General features: G+C 35.7%; 1 protein-coding gene across 1 annotated transcript in view; it reads left to right on the forward strand.

The window, feature by feature from the left end:
• tmtc2b (transmembrane O-mannosyltransferase targeting cadherins 2b) overlaps positions 1–23,856 on the forward strand; it is a 135,920-nt gene that overhangs the window by 107,160 nt on the left and 4,904 nt on the right. The window contains 4 exon segments of the mRNA XM_048168300.1: positions 5,984–6,105; positions 15,270–15,351; positions 18,699–18,813; positions 23,484–23,547. Coding sequence (XP_048024257.1) covers positions 5,984–6,105; positions 15,270–15,351; positions 18,699–18,813; positions 23,484–23,547 — 383 coding nt within the window.

Consider the following 23,856-nt stretch of genomic DNA (forward strand, 5'->3'; position numbering starts at 1 on the left):
TAAAGTCTTTCATAATAAAAATTTTAAAAAGTCGTTAAATTTCGAGAAAAAAGTCGAGATAAAATGTTGAGAATAAAGTCATTAAATTACGAGAAAAAATTAATTAATGTTTTTTTTTTGTTTGTTTGTTTTTTACGAGATAAAATGTTGAGAATAAAGTCATTAAATTACGAGAAAAAAGTCGTTAAATTTCGAGAAAAAAGTCGAGATAAAATGTTGAGAATAAAGTCATTAAATTACGAGAAAAAAGTCGTTAAATTTCGAGAAAAAAGTCGAGATAAAATGTTGAGAATAAAGTCATTAAATTCGAGAAAAAAGTCGAGAAAAAAGTCGAGATAAAGTTAAATTTCGAGAAAAAAGTCGAGATAAAATGTTGAGAATAAAGTCGTTAAATTTTCGAGAAAAAAGTCGTTAAATTTCGAGAAAAAAGTCGAGATAAAAAAATGTTGAGTCGTTAAATTTCGAGAAAAAAGTCGAGAAAAAAGTCGTTAAATTTCGAGAAAAAAGTCGAGATAAAATGTTGAGAATAAAGTCATTAAATTACGAGAAAAAAGTCGTTAAATTTCGAGAAAAAAGTCGAGAAAAATGTTGAGAATAAAGTCGTTAAATTTCGAGAAAAAAGTCGAATAAAAAGTTGAGAATAAAGTCATTAAATTACGAGAAAAAAGTCGTTAAATTTCGAGAAAAAAGTCGAGATAAAATGTTGAGAATAAAGTCATTAAATTACGAGAAAAAAGTCGTTAAATTTCGAGAAAAAAGTCGAGATAAAATGTTGAGAATAAAGTCATTAAATTACGAGAAAAAAGTCGTTAAATTACAAGAAAAAAGTTGAGATAAAATGTTGAGAATAAAGTCGTTAAATTTCGAGAAAAAAGTTGAGATAAAAAGTTGAGAATAAAGTCATTAAATTACGAGAAAAAAGTCGTTAAATTTCGAGAAAAAAGTCGAGATAAAATGTTGAGAATAAAGTCATTAAATTAAGAGAAAAAAGTCGTTAAATTTCGAGAAAAAAGTCGAGATAAAATGTTGAGAATAAAGTCATTAAATTACGAGAAAAAAGTCGTTAAATTTCGAGAAAAAAGTCGAGATAAAATGTTGAGAATAAAGTCATTAAATTACGAGAAAAAAGTCGTTAAATTACAAGAAAAAAGTTGAGATAAAATGTTGAGAATAAAGTCATTAAATTACGAGAAAAAAGTCGTTAAATTACGAGAATAAATTCGTTAAATTATGAGAAAAAATGTCGTTAAATTTCGAGAAAAAAGTCGAGATAAAATGTTGAGAATAAACTCATTAAATTATGAGAATAAACTCATTAAATTATGAGAATAAAGTCATTAAATTCATTAAATTACGAGAAAAAAGTCGTAATTTAACAAATTTGTTCTCGTAATTTAACGACTTTTTTCTCATAATTTAATGAGTTTATTCTCAACATTTTATCTCGACTTTTTTCTCGTAATTTAACGACTTTTTTCTCGTAATTTAACGAATTTGTTCTCGTAATTTAATGAGTTTATTCTCAACATTTTATCTCGACTTTTTTCTCGAAATTTAACGACATTTTTCTCATAATTTAACGAATTTGTTCTCGTAATTTAATGACTTTTTTCTCGTAATTTAATGCCTTTATTCTCAACATTTTATCTCGACTTTTTTTCTCGAAATTTAACGAGTTTTTTTCTTGTAATTTAACGAGTTTATTCTCAACATTTTATCTTGACTTTTTTCTTGAAATTTAACGACTTTTTTCTCGTAATTTAATGAGTTTATTCTCAACATTTTATCTCGACTTTTTTCTTGAAATTTAACGACTTTTTTCTCGTAATTTAATGACTTTATTCTCAACATTTTATCTCGACTTTTTTCTCGAAATTTAACAACTTTAATCTCGAGATGGTTTTATTTTTTTATTATTCGCTTGGCCCTAATCCTCTTCCGTAGTTTTTGACCGCAATCGCATACTTTTTTTTTCAGGATTCTTTGATTAATAGAAAGTACAAAATAACTGCATTTTATTTGAAAATAGAAATCTTTTGTAACATTACACATCTTTACTGTCACTTTTGATTATTTTAATGCATCCTTACTGAATAAAACTATTAATTTCTTTAAAAATATATATATAAAAAATAAGTGAATGTAATATTGTTGCAGTGTCTTGTTTCTAGGTTGATTGTTTTCTGTGTTGTAAGACTTTAAGATATCTACAAAATAATAAAATATACAAGATAAGCTAGTTAAGCTGTCAACAAGATATTTAAATATATTTCAATGCAAATCAGTATTTCATGTCCATATACAGTATTTATTTGGTAAGCATTTATGTAGTAAGTTGGATAATGTACAGTCAGCAGGTCATTATTGCAAAATAAACCCCTTCAGGGTGATACAAACCCTCAGTGTCTGGTTTATTTTGTGATAAAGACTTGACTTGGCTGTACATTATCCCTGACAATACTGTAACTCCATATTGTGTTTCTATCTTGTCTCACAACAGTGGGTCTGTAATTGTATTGGTGCTTTTTCTCATGAACCCATTTCCAAAGCTTTCTTTGATCTATAAAATTGATTCCGTCAGCTTGAGTCAACAGCTTCACAAACAAGATAAGTTAGAAGCTACGACAAAGAGAGCGTGAGAATAATTTTGCCATTTTATTTAAAGCATGGGAGCAAACTGTTGGATTTTAATATCTTATGCAACACATTTACCAACCCACAGCTTGCAGTCTTTCCCTCCCATCTCATTTTCTCACAATTATCTTCTCATAACTGTATTTTTTTTTCCTTTCCCTGTTTGTTTCTCCCCAAGCTCATTTATGTTCACTTGTCTTTTTTGTGTTCTTGTGTTTGTTTTGCACTGTTTCAACTATATCGAGCTCATTTTAACAGCCAAAATCGTCAGCTGTCTTTTCTGACCAACTAAGCCAAATACAACTGGATTCAGGAAATCAGATTGTGGCGAAATGTTAAACAATCCTTTTAAATGGCTAAATAGACCAACATGTTTTTTGTTTTTGTTTTTTTCTATTTTGTTTTCATTCAAAATAGGGGTAGATAACTTTTTTCGTTTTTGGGAAGAACTCTCTTATGCTGAGCAAGGCAGCATTTATTTGATCAAAAATACAGTAAAACAGTAACATTGTGAAATATTTATTACAATTTAAAATACCTCTTTTCTGTTTTAATATATATATATATATATATATATATATATATATATATATATATATATATATATATATATATATATATATATTTGAAATGTAATTTATTCCTGTCATTGCAAAGCTGTTAGGACTCTTTAGAAACAATATTTCTATTGCACAAAACAAATGATTGGAGTGACGAATGAGTAATTGTGTTTGTGTAAGATTTGCTAAATGAGTAACGAGTTGTGTTTTTTCAAAATCATAAGGGTTTTCCAAAGCAATATTCATGTTAATTTACAAACATGTCGAGAGTTTAGTGTGATGATATAATTCTGAACTGTGATTAGTGATGTCGTGGAGTTTTTTTTAACAATAATAACTGAAAATTCCAGAGATATTTGACTTGAGGCTGTTTTAATGACCCACGTGTCCTATATTTGACACCAACACGACACAGACAGACTTGTATTCAGACTGGCGGGTCATGTGAAACCCCAGTGTAGTCACGTACCCTTGCTTATGTTATTTTTGCTCCAATTACATTACATTAACAATGTTTAGGCTGTGTTATCTCAGTAAAGTAGCTGTGATTCACTCTTCTGTAATAATCTGTCTGAGAGGAGCGTGTGTGTTATTGCAGATGGGTGGGAGCTTGAGGCTGGCTGAGGTATTAGATGATGTTTAAAGGATAGGAGTGTGTGTTTATACTTGTGTCAGAAGGAGTCGGCTTTTACCTCTAGATTTATAAGAGTAGGTGTTGGCGCTAAGACAGGCATAGCTTTGAGTTGCTGAGCTGAAGACCAGAGAGGCACAGTATTTTTAGAGTAGTACGCATAGTATTTATTTATTTTATTTATTTTTTTACACATAGTGTTTTTTTATTTGAAATTAATTGTTAATCCTTTAATTGATCTATTTACATTTTTAAAGCATGCTTTAATTTGTTTTGCTCATTATGTATGTACAATTTTTATATAGCTTTTTCTGCTCTGTCCAAAATTAACACTGATGAAGAACCTAGTGCAAGTAAATATTTGTATTTTATAGACCTTATTTACCAGAGAAACAAGCGCGCCGCCATCTTTATAAAATTGTCTTTGAACTTCCGTTTTGCGGTAGCTCTGTTCATTTCTATGGGATCACTGTCAAAGAATAATTATTTGTTTAAGTGGATTTACTTGTTGTAGAGTTAATGAAAGTTATCATGAGCATTGTTATGTTTAAAGCAGATGTCTTAACAAATGTCAGTAGATCGGGAAGATTTTAAAATGAGCAGTTCATTCATAAATGTAATATCGCTGTGGAAATACAAACCGGAAGTCAAAAGACAACGAGCGCAACGCTGAAAAGGGGCGGGGCTATATAAGGTCTATACAAAAGTTGTCTTTCGTTTCTTTTTTAACTTTCTATTCATCATGCATCATATTAGGTCATGAAACATATTCAAATAATTTCTCAAATTATCTAATATAAATAATCTAATGTAATCTAATAAATATTTAAATATCTGCTGGTCAGTAAACAATCATAGGGCCCTATAATTTCCGTGATCACGGAATCGCAAACGGAATCGTGGAATCCATTCATAAAAACGGAATTTACTATATCACGCGGAATGTCATGGAATTTGTCAAATTGTTGATGAATGAATTAAAAGCAGGTCAGTACACTTAAATTGAAATTCGCGATATAGACTAGTGTGTGTGAATATTAAACCGCAAAAAGACTATTTAAACATGAATCCTGCATGCCTGTGTGTCTCTGAAATGAATGATGCGGAAGCGCAGTTTCATTTACCTCACACCGCCTCACACACACACTCGCGCGGGCGCAAGCACGCTGAAGCACATGCGACGCTCGCGGTGTTTTCGTCCTCTGTCGCCTCACTATATGAACGCACGAATTCGTCTCCAGAGCTGCTCTGAAAGTCACTTCATCAGCATTTAACGTTAACCGCTTCGTTTGAGAAAACTACCGTCATAAACACAGAGAAACTCAAAGCTCTAGGCAAACCGTCAAAATAAAAGTTCGATTTAACTTGACAGAAACATATTACTGTTGTACAGTAGAATTTAGATAAATTAATTTAACAATAAATTATTAAAATATATTTTTAAACAATCTCAGTGTTTCTTCCATGTTTTAATTTTAACAGTAAAGCTCTGTTGTGCAGAACATTGTTTGTTTGACAAAAAGTTTAATTTCATGATTAAAAGATAAATTAAATGGTATGCGTTCATTTGAATGTATATTTTTAATTAATAAATATTGTTGTTTTTAAGAATTCAATTTTAGTAGACATGCTATTTGATTATTAAAATGGAATTAAACCATTAAAATTTGAGGGGAAAGAATAAAACGTTTATCATAGGGCCATAAAAATTTTTTTTTGAGGGGAAAGAATTTATTAAATTGTTGGTAAATTGGACAAGATTCATTATTTCAATTAATTAGACATGCTTTTTGATTACTAAAATTTAATTGAACAATTAAAATGGAGTCAAAAAATAAATAAAACAGAAAAAACGGAAATCCAGAAAAATTAAAATGGAATTTTAGGAAAAAATAAAACGGAATATGGGAAAAAATAAAACGGATATACTGTAGGGCCCTACAATCACCGGCTTAATGTTGGTTTCACTCGGGGCACATTTTATATAAACGGACAATGGCTCAAGTATCACATTTCATCGAGTGTCAGACTTTTTGTGGGTCGTTTTCAGTTGACTGCCTCTATATTCGCTATGGGATAAACCACTGCGAGGGGGGGTGGTTATGTGCTTCCTTAACTTCTGACATGTTGACCTGACCTCTGTCTCCTCCCTTCACAGGAGAGGCCTACATGAGGCTGAACAAACTGACAGAGGCAGAACACTGGTATAAGGAATCTCTCCGATCCAAACCAGACCATATACCTGCACACCTCACTTACGGCAAGCTCCTGGCTATGACGGTAAATCTCACACTCTAATGAACACCAAACGAATAAGGGGTTGAGTTACCTAGTTATTAAAGAGGTCATATTATGCCCTTTTGCAAAGTCTTGATTTTGTTTTTGGGGTCTACTAGAGTAGGTTTTCATGCTTGAATGTTCAAAAAAACACATTTTTTTCCACATATTTTATATTATTGCAGCACCTCTCTACCCAGACTGTCTGTAACACTTTGTTTAGCTTCTGTCTCTGTGAAGCCCCTCCTTCTGAAAAACACAGTGTGCTCTGATTGGTTGGCTGAACCAGTGTTGTGGGTGGTCAACTGCTTCACGTGTTTCAGAAATGTCATGTCCCTTACATTGACTGCAAGTTTCAACTTCTCAAGTGTAAACACTAACACTTAGACATGTCAACAACACACTACTAAAGCAAGTTGGAATTATTTACATGAGGAATACTGTGACATGTACGTTCCCGGAAAAAACTCAAGAAACTGTGCTGACTGATATAGAGTGGACTTTGTGCTTTGTAACTTTTTCATGCTCAAACAGCAACATTATATATACTCAAGAAAGTTAAACGTAAAATGAATGCTGATAGTTTATCCAAAAATGAAAATTATGTGGTCCCACTTTATATTAAGTGGCCTTAACTACTATGTACTTACATCAAAAAATAAGTACAATGTACTTATTGGGTTCATATCGAATTGCAAAACACTTTTTCTGCTATTGAAGTGGGATACGGGTAAGGTTAGGGAAAGCTTTGGTGGTATGGGTAGGTTTAAGGGTAGGGGTAAGGGTTAAGGGATGGGTCAACAGTGTAATTATAAATGTAATTGCAGAAATTAATTACAGATGTAATTACATGCAGGTGTTTTTCAAATATAAGTACAATGTAAAAACATGTATGTACACAATAAGTGCATTGTATCAAATTATTAATTTAAATGTAAGTACATAGTAGTTAAGGCCACTTAATATAAAGTGGGACCAATTCTGTCATTATTTACTATCCCTCATTTTGTTCTGTATGACATTAATTAAACTGTGGAACATGAGGAGAAATTTTGAATAACTGTTTTTGTCCATATAATAAGTCAAAGGGTTCCCAAACAACATTTAACCAAGACAAAAAACACTGAGACATCAGATAAATGACCAATGAGTAACTCAATAAACATCCTTATCTGGAAGACACAATTCTCTCATTAAACGTTAAATACCCTTTAGGCATTGAGCTTGAGCACACATTGACTTTCTGTAAGAGAATATACCACTATATAAAGAAACCTTTTTCATCTATAAATCTAAACTGAGATGAAGTCCCTTAAGACCAAAGGCATTCTTTCTTTCTCTCTCATCTTAAAACTTAAAACCGAAAAACTGATTTAGCTAAAAAAAACAGAGGACCGGATTACTCGCACATATGCCCTGGTTCTGAATTCACTCAGCAGAAATCCGTGTGGACAGATATGAGAGAAGATGTGTTAAAAAGGGCTGAGGGGAGGCAATTGTTCTGAGAGTTTACCTGTGTCTGTCTCCTTTCATTTCTACTCTGGCCATATGGTCCACTTCAGGCCTTTTTCATCCACGAGGCCACCACCAGCTGATTATGTAAAGAAAATACAGGCTGTCTTAATTTACCATCTTTGAAAGCTCAGCAGACAGTACAAGGAAAGCAGTGTGTTTTTGAAAGAGGGATTGGTGCTGAGGGGTTCTAGCAGAAATGGAGCTTCACAATTAGGCTAGGATGGCAAGAAAATCAAATGAGAAATGTGATGGAATCTCCACTGCTTAGTCGTGTTGTTTAAAGTCAACACACTTGAATAGCAGTTGAACATGTTCCAGGCATGTTAAGCTGTGGTGCTCATTTTGGAAATGTTGGTTCAAATCAAGCCTGCGTTGTGTCCACAAGGGTCCCTCTCTACATTTTTCCTGTCCTCTGTCTTCTTTCACTAAAATGAGGCAAAAAGGCTGACGGTGAAGCTAAAATGTCTATATACTTTATTTAAATACATAGCAGGATCAGAATATATTCTGAATAGATAGCTTGTACCAAAACTGACTTTTCAAATATGGGTTAAAAAAAAAAAAAAAAACCTTTTGGTTAAAGTTATTTTTATAAAACTCCATAAACAATTTAGGTTAACCAAACATTTCTGTCAGTTGCATCATTTCACATAGCCAAGAATAAATGATGTGAGATCAAAGGGCTCTGTCTTTCTGTCCCACTCTCCCTCTTTGACATCCCTTTCTTTGTCAGCTGACTAAAACCCCCAAGACAATCTGTCCTCACACATCCCAATCCAGGGACTAACACTAGAGGCCTGCACTCCCGCGGGACCAGATGCAACAGAGTGTGCGCGGGACAAGATTTGATGGGCGAGTGCGGGCAGTAAAACACTTGTGTGTGCAGGTTGCGGGAGATTAAAATGATTTGCGGGAAATATCTAAAAATAAAATATCCAAAAACAAATAAATTGTTATTTGTCTATTGCACAAGAGCAATTAAAGTAAAATAAAAATGATTTACATGTGCAACCATAGGCGGAGAGTGTGTAAAGCTGGGCAAGCCTGCTGTTGCTTCGGATTACTTTTACAGGGAAAAACTGCCCATAACTGCTGGTCTAGGTCCAGTTTTGTCCATAATAATAGCATATGGGCGAAACAGAATTGGCAAGCGATCCAGCGCGTATCTGTGTTGGCGCTATGGTTTCCATTTACACATTTTTTTGCAGAGTTGAGCAATGTAGCCAATCATAGACAGGTCTGTTGATTTCTTAAACTCAATGGCCAATCAGAGGTGTTTAAGTTAGAATCCACTCATCTCTCAAAACACCGAATGTGATTTTTCAAAATAGTATAATAGTTTATAACAATAACAATAACAAACAACCCTAACAATTGCCTTATCTATATCAATAGACATGTGAGATTAAAGCATTAAAGCCCCCCACCAATCCGACCGGCCCACCTGGAATATCATTTGGCCCACCTTTCATCTCATATCTGGAGCCGGGCCTGTTAATATACATCATCTGTGCACGAGGTAGGGCCTTAAAAACATCAGCCAATCGTTTACGCGATCATCGCGTAAACGATTGGCCCTCTGGCTTGTCAATCACTGCCATGACGTTCCTTGTGAGAGACGTGCGCGGCTGCGCGCTCCAGTAACTTTCCACACTCTACAGGCGCCGCATGCAATGTTTTTGTCAGGAGACAGGAGTAACAACTGCAGATTATGAGTTACCTGCGGTGAGTCCGACATAATGAATCCGCTAACACGACACAGCGAATGCCGGTGGTAAACATTCGTGTTCCAGTACTCGTGCACGAGTTTTGGGAGGCGTTCCCTCGAAATGAGCTGTGAAGGAGGGGGGCTGTTCTTACGCATGCGCTCATTTCAAAAACTCACTAACAGTCTTTGGTTTCTCAGTCGACGAAAAGATCCTCTGTAGCACCTTTAACTAAAATGAGTGATAGCTTTTTAGTGATTATAAAGGGAGTGCTCTTTGCTCGCTTTCTCCCATACCAAATCACGCATGCAGTAGCCTATACTTGCTTTTCTGTTTAAATAACTGTGGTTTGTGAATGTAGATGCTTTAATAACAAATAATTTATCAGGAGTGTTTATGCTAGGTGGGCTAACTTGAAAATATTTCATAGAAATTTCATGGACATCCTGAAAATATCTATGTATACTTTTACCTGCGGGCTTTTGCGGGCAGGAGAAGGAAAAAATGAATGTTGCGGGTGGGAGAAGGTAACATATTTTTGCAGGGGCGGGACTGAAAAATCCATCCCGTGCATCCATCCTTAACTCAAACTTTAACCAAAGAAAGCAAGTAAACTACACAAACTTTCTGAATGAAGCCATTTGGAGAGGCCAGAACAAAGTCAGTCCACCAGAGACAGTCAATCCATCACAGAACCGCACTGCTGTGATGAAACTCACTCGAGTGAAAGCAAATTCAAAAGGTGTTGTCTTGACTTTAGAGCCGTATTGATTTTGAACAAAGTTTTTGACTCAAAGCTTTCAGGTCTTTGCGGTTTCTGCTTGCTTGATGCAGAAGCAGAGTAAAACATGAGTACCCATAATCCTTCGGTTGAAAATAAAGCTTTCTCAGGGGTGAGGGGAACCTGGGCTGTGATTCGATCAGTTCACTGACCTTGAACAAACTTGAATAGTTGAGAGGGCAATACATTCAGTCTTTGTTTGTTGGTTCCCCTTATGTACATATTGTGGTTTTGTAAGTGCAACTTTTTGTAATTTTAAATGGCAACATTTATTATTACTTGGGTTGTCAATTAAATTAAAGTTGGAATTGATTTAATTATGTGATATGCAAATTCATTAAATTAAATGCATATATCAGAAATGAAAGTAATACAAGCTTGAACTACTCTGATGATTTCCTATAGATACAATTGGAATGAATTATAAGTCATTGCTTTAATTTATAGCTTTTTAATTAATTACACTAAATTAAAGCATTAAATTGGTAGCCTTAAATTTGTAATAGCCCTTTAAAATGGGTTTAGATAATACAACATATTCATATCCCCAGTGCTTTCGGTCTTCTTAAAAACAGTAATATTTGAAAAATTATTACATTTATATTTACTATTTTAATATATTTTAAAATGTTATTTATTCCTGTAATGCAAAGCTGAATTTTCAGCATCATTACTCCAGTATTCAGTGTCACATGATCCTTCAGAAATCATTCTGTGTGAATTTAGCATTCAAGAAACATTTCTTGTTATCAATTCCTAAAACAGTGCTGATTTTTGTGAAATGTTTTTGTGAATGGATGGAATATTCAAAAGAACAGCATTTATTTGAAATAGAATTTTTTGTAATAATGTAAAACTGTTACTTTTGTCAATCTTCTTAACGTCATTAATTAATCTAAAAATGTACATTTAACGATAAGGAATTGTTCATTCAGTCAGCATCACATTGTCCCAGACACCATTTCCAGGTGGGGACAGGGAAATCTTCACTGTCAGGGGTCGAAAGGAGGAGACATGAAACTCAGTCCTTTCCCCTGCTGTGCTGACCTTCCCTGACCTCCCTTCACAAACTCACCGGGTCAAAGAGCCCAACCCCAGGGATCCGCACGTGTGTGTGTGTGTGTTATGAGTGCTTCAGCTGCGTTATTGGATTCTCTCATTTCCGTCGCTAATCAGGCTCAGAATCCGTTCGAGAACACCTCTGAGACGTTGGAACAGCAGTGTGTCTGTTGTGTCTCTGATGTCATGCTCAGATTAAGGGGTCAGGGGGTCCAGCTGAGAGGGGCGTGTGTATGTTCAGAGGAAAGGGGGTGAAGCAGGATATTGCTTTAGAGTGATAACACGAGCTCGGCGGGTGACACTGACATGTGTTTGTCAGGAACTTGATTAAGCACATCTTGATTCATATCCTTACTTATTCAAATAAGGACATGCGTCTTTTTCATATGAAACCGATCATATGTTTACCAATGAGCCAAAACATTTTGACCACCTGCCTAATATGCTGTTGGTGTGTTGCCAAAATAGCCCTGACCTTTAAACAGCAGATCCTTCAAGTCCTGTAGGTTGCGAGGTGGAGCCGCTGTGGATCAAACTTGTTGATCCAGCAAATCCTACAGATGCTCACTTAGATTTAGATCTGGGGAATTTGGAGGCCAAGTCAACACCAGAGGCCACTTCCACCAGGGAACACGATTTCCATGAAAGGGGGGTGTACCTGGTCTGCAAAAATGTTTAGGTAGGTGGCACATGTCAATTTTACATCCGCATGAATGGCCGGACTTTCCCTGCAGAACGTTTCCTGGTACCATCGCTTCTCCAGGTAAACGGCGTAAACGTACACATCTATTCATGTGATGTAAAAGAAAACGGGATTCATTAGAAAAGGTGACCTTTCTTCCACTGGTCCACCAAGGTCCAGTTCTGAGACTTGTGTGATAGCCTTTGTTTGCCTTCATGCATCGATGAGCCTTGGGTGCCCAACACCCTGTTGCCTTCTTAGACCACTCTTGGTAAATTCTCACCAATGCTGACTGGGAGCAACCCACAAGCCTTGCTGTTTCAGAGATTCTCTGACCCAGTCGCCTTGCCATAACAATTTGGCCCCTGTCAAAGTCACTCAAATCTTTATTCCTGACATTTCTCCTGCATCCAACATGTTGATTACGAGAACCGATTGTTTGTTTACCATCTAATCTACCCAGACCTTAAAGGTGCCCTAGAACTTTTTTTAAAAAGATGTAATGTAAGTCTGAGGTGTCCCCTGAATGTGTCTGTGAACTTTCAGCTCAAAATACCCCATAGATTTTTTTTTTATTCATTTTTTTTTATTCATTTTTTTAACTGCCTATTTTGGGGCATCATTATAAATGAGCTGATTCAGGGCTACTGGCCCTTTAATTCTCCTGCTCCACGCCCACGGAGCTCGCGCTTGCCTTGAACAGTGCATAAACAAAGTTTACACAGCTAATATAACCCTCAAATGGATCTTTACAAAGTGTTCGTCATGCATGCGGCATGCATGCTTCGGATTATGTGAGTATTGTATACTGTTATATTGTTTACATTGATTCTGAATGGATTTGAGGCTGTGTTCCGTGGCTAACGGCTAATGCTACACTGTTGGAGAGATTTATAAAGAATGAAGTTGTGTTTATGCATTATACAGACTGCAAGTGTTTAAAAATGAAAATAGCGACGGCTCTTGTCTCCGTGAATACAGTAATAATTGATGGTAACTTTAACCACATTTAACAGTACATTAGCAACATGCTAACAAAACATTTAGAAAGACAATTTACAAATATCACTAAAAATATCATGTTATCATGGATCATGTCATTTATTATTGCTCCATCTGCCGTTTTTTGTTATTGTTCTTGCTTGCTTACCTAGTCTGATTCACCTGTGCACAGATCCAGACGTTAACTGGCTGCCCTTGTCTAATGCCTTTCATAATGTTGGGAACATGGGCTGGCATATGCAAATATTGGGGGCGTACACCCCGACTGTTACGTAACAGTCGGTGTTATGTTGAGATTCGCCTGTTCTTCGGAGGTCTTTTAAACAAATGAGATTTATATAAGAAGGAGGAAACAATGGAGTTTGAGACTCACTGTATGTCATTTACATGTACTGAACTCTTGTTATTTGACTATGCCAAGATAAATTCAATTTTTCATTCGAGGGCACCTTTAATATGTGGCCTTGTTAGATGATGATCAATGATTTTGACTGGTGACTGGTCATATTGTTTTGGCTCATCAGTATACAATTCAATAATACACATCCCCTAAAGGGACCTTTGCAAAAAAAAAAATGTACAGACTTTCATGTGCGCACATTCGTATGTGCACGGGAAGTTTTTGTGTGCTCATGTGTTACAATTTCTGGTTTATGTGTACTATAATCTATTTCCTTTGTTCATCACTGCCATTTTACTATGAAGAAAACGAGAGTATGGATGTGCATGAATTATTTGCTCAATTTTGGCTTTCGTTAGGGCAGTATATCTCTAATATGACAGCCTTATGTCCGCTTTAACGCATTTTCTGTGGCGGCCAAGAAAGCGCGTTGTGAAATGTACTGATGGCGCAATATAGCTGTGTGAATTGTCCATTTCGCCAAGTTTAAGCGTCCATAAAAAAGACTGATACAGTAAAAAGTGCTCATAATTTGGCTTTCGTTAGAGCAGTAAGTCATATTTGACGGCCTTATGTCCGCTTTAACGAATTTAACTCTGTTGCGGAAATTAAGAAGCACAACGATTTTCAAAAATAATGAAGAAGAAGATGAAGAAATGTATCTTGAGCAAATCAGCATATTAGAATGATTTCCTCCTGCTGAAAATTCAGTTTTGCCATCACAGGAATAACATGTACTTTATTCTGCACCACTGCTCTAACCCTTTTTTTTTACCCATTGCATAAACTATAAAAGTCAAGTGTCCCAAGTGACTGTTTCCTTTATTTCTTTCACACTCTCGATATGGTGTAAGTTCACAAACATCCATGTCTAACATTAAACAGCACTGGCTGTATATAGTGTAGGCATCAATGTGAGTGCAATACATTGATTTAAAGTTACACATCTCTGCTTTGGGGATTTAAATTATACAGTGTAAATAAAAAATATATCACTGTTTTGCAGCTGGTCTGCAGATAACTTCATGCACTGTTAATCAAGTGAATCGTGAGAGCGTGCCATGATATCGCCCCTCAGACTGAAATCAGTATTGTTTAAAGGGTTAGTTCACCCAAAAATGAAAATTCTGTCATTGATAACTCGCCTTCATTTCATTCCTAACCTGTAAGACCTTCATTCATCTTTGGAACACAAATTAATATATTTTTGATGAAATCCGAATTTATTTTTTTGCACACAAAAACTATTCTCGTCACTTATAGACTATTTTAATGATTGTCTACCTTTCTGGGCCTTGAAAGTGGTAATAGCATTTCTGTCTATGGGGGATCAGAAATCTCTCGGATTTCATCAAAAATATCTTAATTTGTGTTCCGAAGATGAACGAAGGCCTTACGGGTTTGGAACGTCATGAAGGTGAGTAATTACTGACAGAATTTTCTTTTTTAAGTGAACTAACCTTTTAAGGTTTAAGATGCATTGGAGGTTTATTCACTTTTTATCACAATTCTCTGGAATAGGCCTACTTGATTCTGGTCAAATAGTTTAGTATAATGACTTCAAAATATTCTCTCGATTTTATCTCACATCATTCTAAAGTTACTTTCTTTATGCTTAGTAAAATGATTTCTTAAATCAATATTTCATGTTTGTTTGTTTCATATTTATTTGGTAAGTAGCTAAATAAGTTGAACAATTATATACATGCAAATTCCATTGCATTAACCATGAAATATTATTTTATTTTGTGTGATATTTTAGCTTTTTTATTATTATTGTATTTGCAAGATGTCTGTTAAATTTTAAAATTTAACATAAGGGTAATTCTTGGAATTATTCATGCTGTCAAAGTGTGCAATTATAGCAGCAGGCACTGGAATTGCTAAACACATTTCCTGTTGCTCCAGTGAACATTATACATCAGGTCAAAAATTATCAGGTTAAAAATGAAAAATGAAAGATTCCATGAATACCTCGCCCTGAAGAAATTCCTGATTATGATTTGTTTGTTTTTATTTCAGGGTCAGAAAACCGAAGCGGAGAAGTTCTTTCTCAAGGCGATCGAGCTCGATCCTACTAAAGGAAACTGCTATATGCATTATGGTTGGTAATGCTTTTAATCTCTCCTAAACGTGCACACATGGGCTGAAACGACATTAGCTAGTCATCCAGTAATGCAAAAATAATGAGGTCATATGAATTCAAACATTGCATCTGCTCTAGCTTTGCTGATGTAGTGAAATTTGTGAAATACTTTGGAGCGCCTTGTACGGTTTCACTAAACTCCGTATTGGCCGTAATTGTTCACGTTTAGCTTTTTAGCTGACATTAGTCTTGTAATTGAGGTTACGTTTGTAGGCTCTTTCACAGCAAGATAGATGTGACTGTTCAGGAAGTCATTGTTTAGCTGTTATCTGAAGCGTACCTTGTATACAGATGGGAAACGAAACCACCCACGCCTCAGCGAGCAAAGAGAGATAACGAGACCTTATTTCTCTAAGGAAAAAGCATACAAGTGTTCATGTGTGTCTGCATGAATGTGATTTAGCCAAATTATAGCCTACAGCCATTTTCTCCAACTAAGGCTCAGATTATTGGAGCTCAGTTTAATTATTAGGGTTTTTTTATCTTTTACAATATTTTTGTTTCATTTCAACATCTTTCTGAAATTATTACTGTGCATCACATCCTTATTTTTAGTGTTAATTTTTTATATAACCAGTTTTTGATGAAAATGTTTAAAGGTGCCCTGGAACCAGTTTTTACAAGATGTAATACAAGTCTAAGGTGTCCCCTGAATGTGTCTGTGAAGTTTCAGCTCAAAATACCTCATAGATTTTTTTAAATTAATTTTAAAGCATCATTAACTATGCACTGATTCAGGCTGCGGCCCCTTTAAATCACGCGCTTCCTGCCCCCCAAGCTCTCGACTATAATACAGTGCATAAACAAAGTTCACACAGCTAATATAACCCTCAAATGGATCTTTACAAGATGTTTGTCATGCATACTGCATGTATGCGTCGGATCATGTGAGTATAGTATTTATTTGGATGTTTACATTTGATTCTGAATGAGTTTGAGGCTATGCTTCATGGCTAAAGCTAACGTTACACACTGTTGGAGAGATTTATAAAGAATGAAGTTGTCTTTATGCATTATACAGACTGCAAGTGTTTAAAAATGAAAATAGCAATGGCTCTCTTGTCTCTGTGAATATAGTAATAAACGCTGGTAACTTTAACCACATTTAACAGTACATTAGCAATATGCTAACGAAACATTTATAAAGACAATTTACAAATATCACTAAAAATATCATGTAATCGTGGATCATGTCAGTTATTATCGCTCCATCTGCCATTTTTCTCTATTGTTCTTGCTTGCTTACCTAGTCTGATGATTCAGCTGTGCACAGATCCAGACGTTAATACTGGCTGCCCTTGTGTAATGCCTTGAACATGAGCTGGCATATGCAAATATTGGGGGCGTACATATTAATGATCCCGACTGTTACGTAACAGTCGGTGTTATGTTGAGATTTGTCTGTTTTTCGGAGGTCTTTTAAACAAATTAGATTTACTCAAGAAGGAGGAAGCAATGGTGTTTGAGACTCACTGTATGTCATTTCCATGAACTGAACTCTTGTTATTCAACTATGCCAAGGTAAATTCAATTTTTGATTCTAGGGCACCTTTAATCAAATTTTTGTCCTGTAATTTTCATTAATTTCAGTCCATTTTACTGTTATTAAAATGAAATGAAATGACATTTTAGTTGATTATAATGTTTTATCAACAGTATTTGTTTTAAATTTAAAGTAGTTTTAAATTTTATGTTAAAAAAAGTTTAATTATAATAGGATACATTTTTGTTTTATCTCGGCATTTGAGCCTTCCTAGTGTCGTTTTCCTTCAAATCCTAGATTTCCATAGTTAACCTGTCCCTGGATTCTCCCATGTATGGATTTAGTCCAGAAAAACACAGCATCACTGGCTAACCCCAACAATGTGTTTTCCACACAATTGCTGCCAAGGCATCTGCGTAATGTTATTTAGTACGTGTCTGATCAGACATCTTTTGAACACGTACTATCCAAAGGCCATAAGGATGATCTTCTATTTCCTTCTATTGTTCTCTGGTGTATAACCACCATCCTGAAGAACGTGCCTTCTTCTTTGTATTTTCCGTTTTGCATAATAGACAACATTGTCATTTACCACAGAAAAGATAAAAGAGAAAGATACTTAGAAATGAGCTGCTTTATGCCATATTTTTGCAATATTTGACATGCCTTAATTGATGACAATGTTTAAAGTGCCCCTAATATGAGATTATACATGTCTCTAATTTTGTTTTGGAGGTCTCCTACAATAGGTTTACATGCATCCAGAGTCAAAAAACTCTTTAGTTTTCTCATAATATACATTGCCGCATCATCTGTTGTTTCAGTTGTTTCAGTAATTGTTCAATAAAGGATTCAGTCTCTCCAAACCCCTCCCTTCCAAGAGTGTACTCTGCTCTGATTGGTCAGATCTGTTGCCCAGTTTGTTGTGATTGCTCTAAGGCTTACAGCGCATGTTGCAAATTAAACGGCCAGTACTGTATCTGAATTTCAGCTCTGAAGGCTTCCTTAACACTTGGATACAAAGTGATACGAACGGTAACAATGGCGTCGGTTTTACCGTATCAGTCCAACAGTAGCTGATCAAACAGAGCACAACTTGAGCAGGACGTTTCTATGTGGTTGAGGTTGTTTGCGGGCAGCCAATGAAAACCATAGACTGGCATTATCCAAAATTGTTACAAACCTACTGAAAGTAAGATTGGAATTACTAACCGCTAGTTTCAGGCAATTCAGAATCAGTTCTTTCTTTTGGGAGACAAGTAACACTTTGATCTTTGAAACTTTGCAGACATTTTACATTCACAAACAGTTACCTAAATACATAAAAAGGTAATATTCAATAAAAAGCATAATTGGGGCACTTTAAGCTTTCTTCCTTTGCATAACATAATTTCTTATGTTTCTACTTTGGTCCATTGCTATTTGGGAAAAAAATGTTTGGTTTTGGCCCAGCTTGTTCAGGAGTGTGGAGAGCCGCTTTGCCAAATAGCAACAGGCTGTTTATTCCACTTCGGTCTTGACCGATGCCTCTAGCAACGATACTGCAGAGGTTTTAGATCCCAGTCGGTCCCCTTTCCACAACCTTACAGGAGTAAGCGTTTAATTTGTCACGGAAACATGCCTATCGGAGAAATCTCAATTGGACAAATGGCCTGTCAGATGGTTTGCGCGGCGTGCGGCACCCTTGCTATCTCATGTTTCACAGAATCATTGAGAGGGCAGACCAAACTATCCGTTCCACAGCCAAAGGAAATATTTCACATTTGTCTTTCTGAGGGAGTAAAAGCAAATATAAAATGAAATTCCCCCTTTCCTTCCTCAGGTCAGTTCTTGCTGGAGGAGTCGCGGCTTTTGGAGGCTGCCGAAATGGCGGAGAAAGCCGCCCAGTTGGACAGTGAAGAATTTGATGTGGTTTTCAGTGCAGCTCACATGCTCAGGTGAGAAGGACACGCTAAATCCATATAGACAAAATTTTTTTACTATGATTAAATACGCTGGACAAAGCATAAAAGTTTCCTGTAACAGTCATATTGGTTTGGTTGGTTCGGTTGAATTGGAATGACAGGAAGCGGAATTTACTGAATTGTAATTTAAAGGAAATGTTCTTCCACCCATGGCCATAAAGCTGTTTCTCTGCAAGGTCAATGAAAACCTAGCCAAAATGTTCAAGCAAGGCTCTGTCATGTCTTGATAAACTTTATACAGTATTTATAGTTAACTAAAATTCATATACATTTTTTTTTTTTCTTTAAAGGTGCAATGTGTAAATTTTAGGAGGATCTATTGACAGAAATGCAATATATTATACATAACTATGTTTTCAGTGGTGTATAAAGACCTTACATAATGAACCGTTATGTTTTTATTACCTTAGAGTGAGCCATTTCTATCTACATACATACACCATGGGTCCCCTTACATGTTAAGTCGCCATTTTGCGCCAGCATGTTTCTACAGTAGCCCTAAATTGACAATCTGCTCTACAGAGCACATTTGCTTGACTGGCTTCTCTGCTTTCTCAGACGACGACATTTTTGTCCTGTGTTGACCACCGTAGCTTCTCTATATTGCTATTCGCAACCTCACTGTTAGATGTTGCTAAAATTTACACATTGCACCTTCCTAAATTTAAATTGCACTTCTGATTTGTTTACTTCCATAATAATAATTCAGTGCAAATCCAGAAATTGGACTGGAGTTTAAAGAGCCTAGTCTATTTAATTGTGAATGGTGCACAACCCTGTTTTTTACGATGAACAGTATTGGTACTGTGTTGCGTTGCCACTTTGATGTCCAATGTAAAATTTGAATCCTGGAGCAAAACCAGTTGAGAACCTCTGCATTAGAGGATGTTTTTTTCTATCTCTTTCTCCCTCTGTCTCTCTTTCTCTTACTCCTTCCACCTACCCATTTGTATAGATGCTTTCTTTCTATTCAAGTGCACCGCAGGACATGTAATGGAAAGCCTGCATTAATACCCTTGCCTCGAGGTTTCTGTTGAATACACTTCTCATAATTACTACATGGAGTTCACATGGTATATAGTTACACACTTCCTAAAAAGTATTATAGCTCTTCAGCAGATTTTGCATGGGGCTTTATGCTACATGAACACTTTGTTGTTAATTTCTGTCTTAGACCATATCCCCTGCCTTCATACTGGCTTGCGGTCCAACTTATTTGAAGATCAGGTTCCTAGTGTGTTTGTCTTGGAAGGACATGCAGAAGGGTCTCAGATGGGGGGCGAAATTGAGTGGGGTGGGGAAGTACGAGGCCGCTTCAGATGTGCAGCGTTTTCTTATGGCTCTCAGGGGCCCGTCTGCACCAACAAGTTTGCTTCCTTACTATCAGTTTCCTTGCCCTCTTCAAAGGAATGCTGGTTATTCTAAACCCCAGCCAAATTGTGTCACTGCCACTCTTCGTGAAGATTTACTACTGTACTTCCGAACAAGTTTTTCCATATTGTTGTTTGTTTGTCTGTGAAAGTATCATATTTAGTCAAGACTATTCATTATACATGCTGCACTTGTTTTATTTATTTATGCTTTTTTTAGTGTTTTTAGCTGCAATACTTTAAAACATTTATAAATGTATCTTCTTGGAGAGGACTTTAGCTTTCTGACAGTCTTAACAGTCCACAGCATGCTAAAACCCTCTCCTTCAAGTTGCGTTCTCTAAATTAATCTCCTTTAAAGCACCGCTTCTGTAACAAGTTTACCTCCTTCCACAATAAATTTTCTGTCTGATTTCAGACAAATTGCCTCCTGTGAGCATTGTTCCCATTATTTCCCTTAATCCATAGCTCTCCATTTGCTTGTGAGGATTTTTATAGCTTTGTACAATAAAAAGATACCATTGAAGCGCTCATGTAATGCAGTCTTAGATGGTTACATCAACAAGTCATGAATTATTTTATGCTTTTTCTCTGAAGGTTGGTGACCACTTTGGAATGATATAATGAGCATTTTATATTATATGCGGTGGGATGGAGAAACAGTTTTGGTTGCCAGAAATTAAACATTTGTGTTATTGTATTTTGAAGGTTTAGATCTGACATAGGGAGGTCCAGTTGATGCGGTCTTTTAGATTTTCACCATATATTGCAGTTGTGGTCATGGAGACCAACCGAGTCCTAATACTGTTGGGTTTTTACTCTTTGTTAATGGTGGTCACTTTTCAACTGGGAATTCTTTGTCCCTGCAGACAATCAAGCCATGTTTTATTGCATGCATGTGAATGTGAAAATTACACTGACTCGTCGTTTAGGAGGAAAGGATTGTAAAACAGAATTGTGGATTGTGAACAGTAAAGCATGGTTCTGCTTAAATGCTTAAGTCCACTGTTAAGAATAAGTATTCCCATAGATTTTTATGTTACTTTTTTTTTTGTCTTTAGATTTTAAAGTTAACATATCATTTTTACCCTTGTATGTTCAAGAAAGGTCAGGCCGTTAGGGAAAATTCAAGGTTTAAGAAGGAAGATAAATCATAAATTTTTCAAAATGGATATATCTTTAAAGGTGCCGTAGAACGTGTTTTCAAAAGATGTAATATAAGTCTAAGGTGTCCCCTGAATGTGTCTGTGAAGTTTCAGCTCAAAATACCCCATAGATTTTTTTTTTATTCATTTTTTTAACTGCCTATTTTGGGGCATCATTAAATATGTGCCGATTCAGGCTGCGGCCCCTTTAAATTCTCGTGCTCCCCTGGCTAATGCTACACTGTTGGAGTGATTTATAAAAAATGAAGTTGTGTTTTTCGCTATTGTCCTTGCTTGCTTACAGTCTGATGATTCAGCTGTGCACAGATCCAGATGTTAATACTGGCTGCCCTTGTCTAATGCCTTGAACATGAGCTGGCATATGCAAATATTGGGGGCGTACATATTAATGATCCCGACTGTTGTGTAACAGTGTTATGTTGAGATTCGCCTGTTCTTCGGAGGTCTTTTAAACAAATGAGATTTATATAAGAAGGAAACAATGGAGTTTGAGACTCACTGTATGTCATTTCCATGTACTGAACTCTTGTTATTCAACTATGCCAAGGTAAATTCAATTTTTAATTGTAGGGCACCTTTAAACTTTTAAATCAAGGCAGCTGTATATTTTAAGACTCATTTATACTGCATAAGAAAAAAATAAATAACGGCAATGCAAAAAAGTCATCTTTTATAATGTTCAGTGTACTAAATAATTTAATATTTTAAATGATTAGAAAATATTGTCATTAATTCAATAATTGTTCATTTAAAAAAATTCAAAGCAACATTATTTTAATTTTTTTTGTTTGTTTATTTGGTACATTTTATAAACTTTTTTTTTTTCTTTAAAATAGAAAAAAAGAAGCCAACTGGACATCACTAGACTGAAAAACCACTGATCTATATGGCTGTTTTCACTAATTTGTATATATACATAATATAAAAAATACACCATGAATATACATCAAGTTACAGATTAGAATTAGATTAGAATCATAAAACTTTAGGATTTTGGATTACCTTTCAACCTTAGATTCTTTACTTTTTATTAGTTTCCCTTTATTAGTATTTATTATTTTTTATTTTTAGTAGATAAACTATGAGGACAATGCAACCTACTTCTATGACATGTGATATTTCACAAAGCAGCTCAACCTAAATGTGCCATATCTCACTGTACAGAGGGAAGGACAACACCATGTTTAGCTGTTCAAAGTTCACCATGACCCAATACATTCTTCCACTCAGCACTTTATTTTATTTTTGGCTTTTTATTCATAGTATAGCAGAGTGAGGGCAGGAAAATTCAAATGAGAGGAGTTGAGAATGGGATTCGGAAATGTTGCAAGCCACATGAGCAACAGATCATGTGTCCGATTCGCTGTACAATGACTCTTTATGAAAAATACAATGTACAATGTTCTTTTTAACTCACAACATTTTCTTCCTCAATTGTATATTACAAATGCAATGTCTTGATTTATCTTCTTCCTTATTCGTCTTTCTCTCTCATGTCAAGGTTAAGAAACTGTAATGTTTTCCACAGACACAATTTATCCATCATCTCATTGCTTGAATATTTAAGTACAGTACATCCTATTTTCTCTTAATAAAAAGCTATTTCTTGAAACATTTAACCTTAGCTCTTTTCTCCAAGAAAATTTAGTTGAGGATGAAGGAGGGTCTATAAAACCGGCCAGAATAAGGAAAGCGGTCATCTATCATAAATCTTTGGCTCTCTTTCATTATTACAACCCAGCCTGTCTTGGCCGACGGTCATTGTCTCCATATTGAACTCACTTCAAAAAGAAGATATTGCTACCAGCAGGTACAAGCAGCTAGAGGATGCATTTGGGGTGCTTTTACATGGGGAGAAAAAAAAACTTTGGGTTGTAAAGAAGCTAAAGATCTTCAAAGAGCATCCAGTAGGTTGTAGGTCACGACCTAAGAAATAAGGGCACTTTTCTCTGCTCAAAAATTGTGAAGTCGGGCAGTTTTATAACCCTATTTGGCTCAGCTTTTCTGTGGCATTAAAGTTAGTCAACAAATGGTCCCCAGTTTAATGGCCAGCGATAAACTTGTGCAGCAGGATGAAGTAACACACAATGTTTATTTGCTCTTTTAGGCAAGCCAGCCTCAATGATGCCGCTGAGAAGTACTACGGACAAGCAGCCAGCCTGAGACCTAATGTAAGTACCCAAGCAGTGCTGCACATAGGACACGTGCCATCCACACACGGTGGTTGACTTTAATTGATTGCTGTGACTCAACTGCTCCCCATAAGTTGTATCAGTGACCAACTGTACAAGCTCTGCTGGCGGTTTTTGGGTTTGTTTTCACAGCATCAATCTCAAACTTTAAAGAGACGCAGTATGTCAGAAAATTGTACAGTGAGGTTCGCAAAACACACAGTTGTTTGATTTCTTTGGAATATGTGAATGTATTTGATGTTTGGTGTGCAGCTGCCTAAAAGGAAGTTGCCTTGTAAACCAAACGGA

The sequence above is a fragment of the Megalobrama amblycephala genome, linkage group LG19 (assembly GCF_018812025.1).
Source record: "Megalobrama amblycephala isolate DHTTF-2021 linkage group LG19, ASM1881202v1, whole genome shotgun sequence".
Classification (NCBI taxonomy): domain Eukaryota; kingdom Metazoa; phylum Chordata; class Actinopteri; order Cypriniformes; family Xenocyprididae; genus Megalobrama; species Megalobrama amblycephala.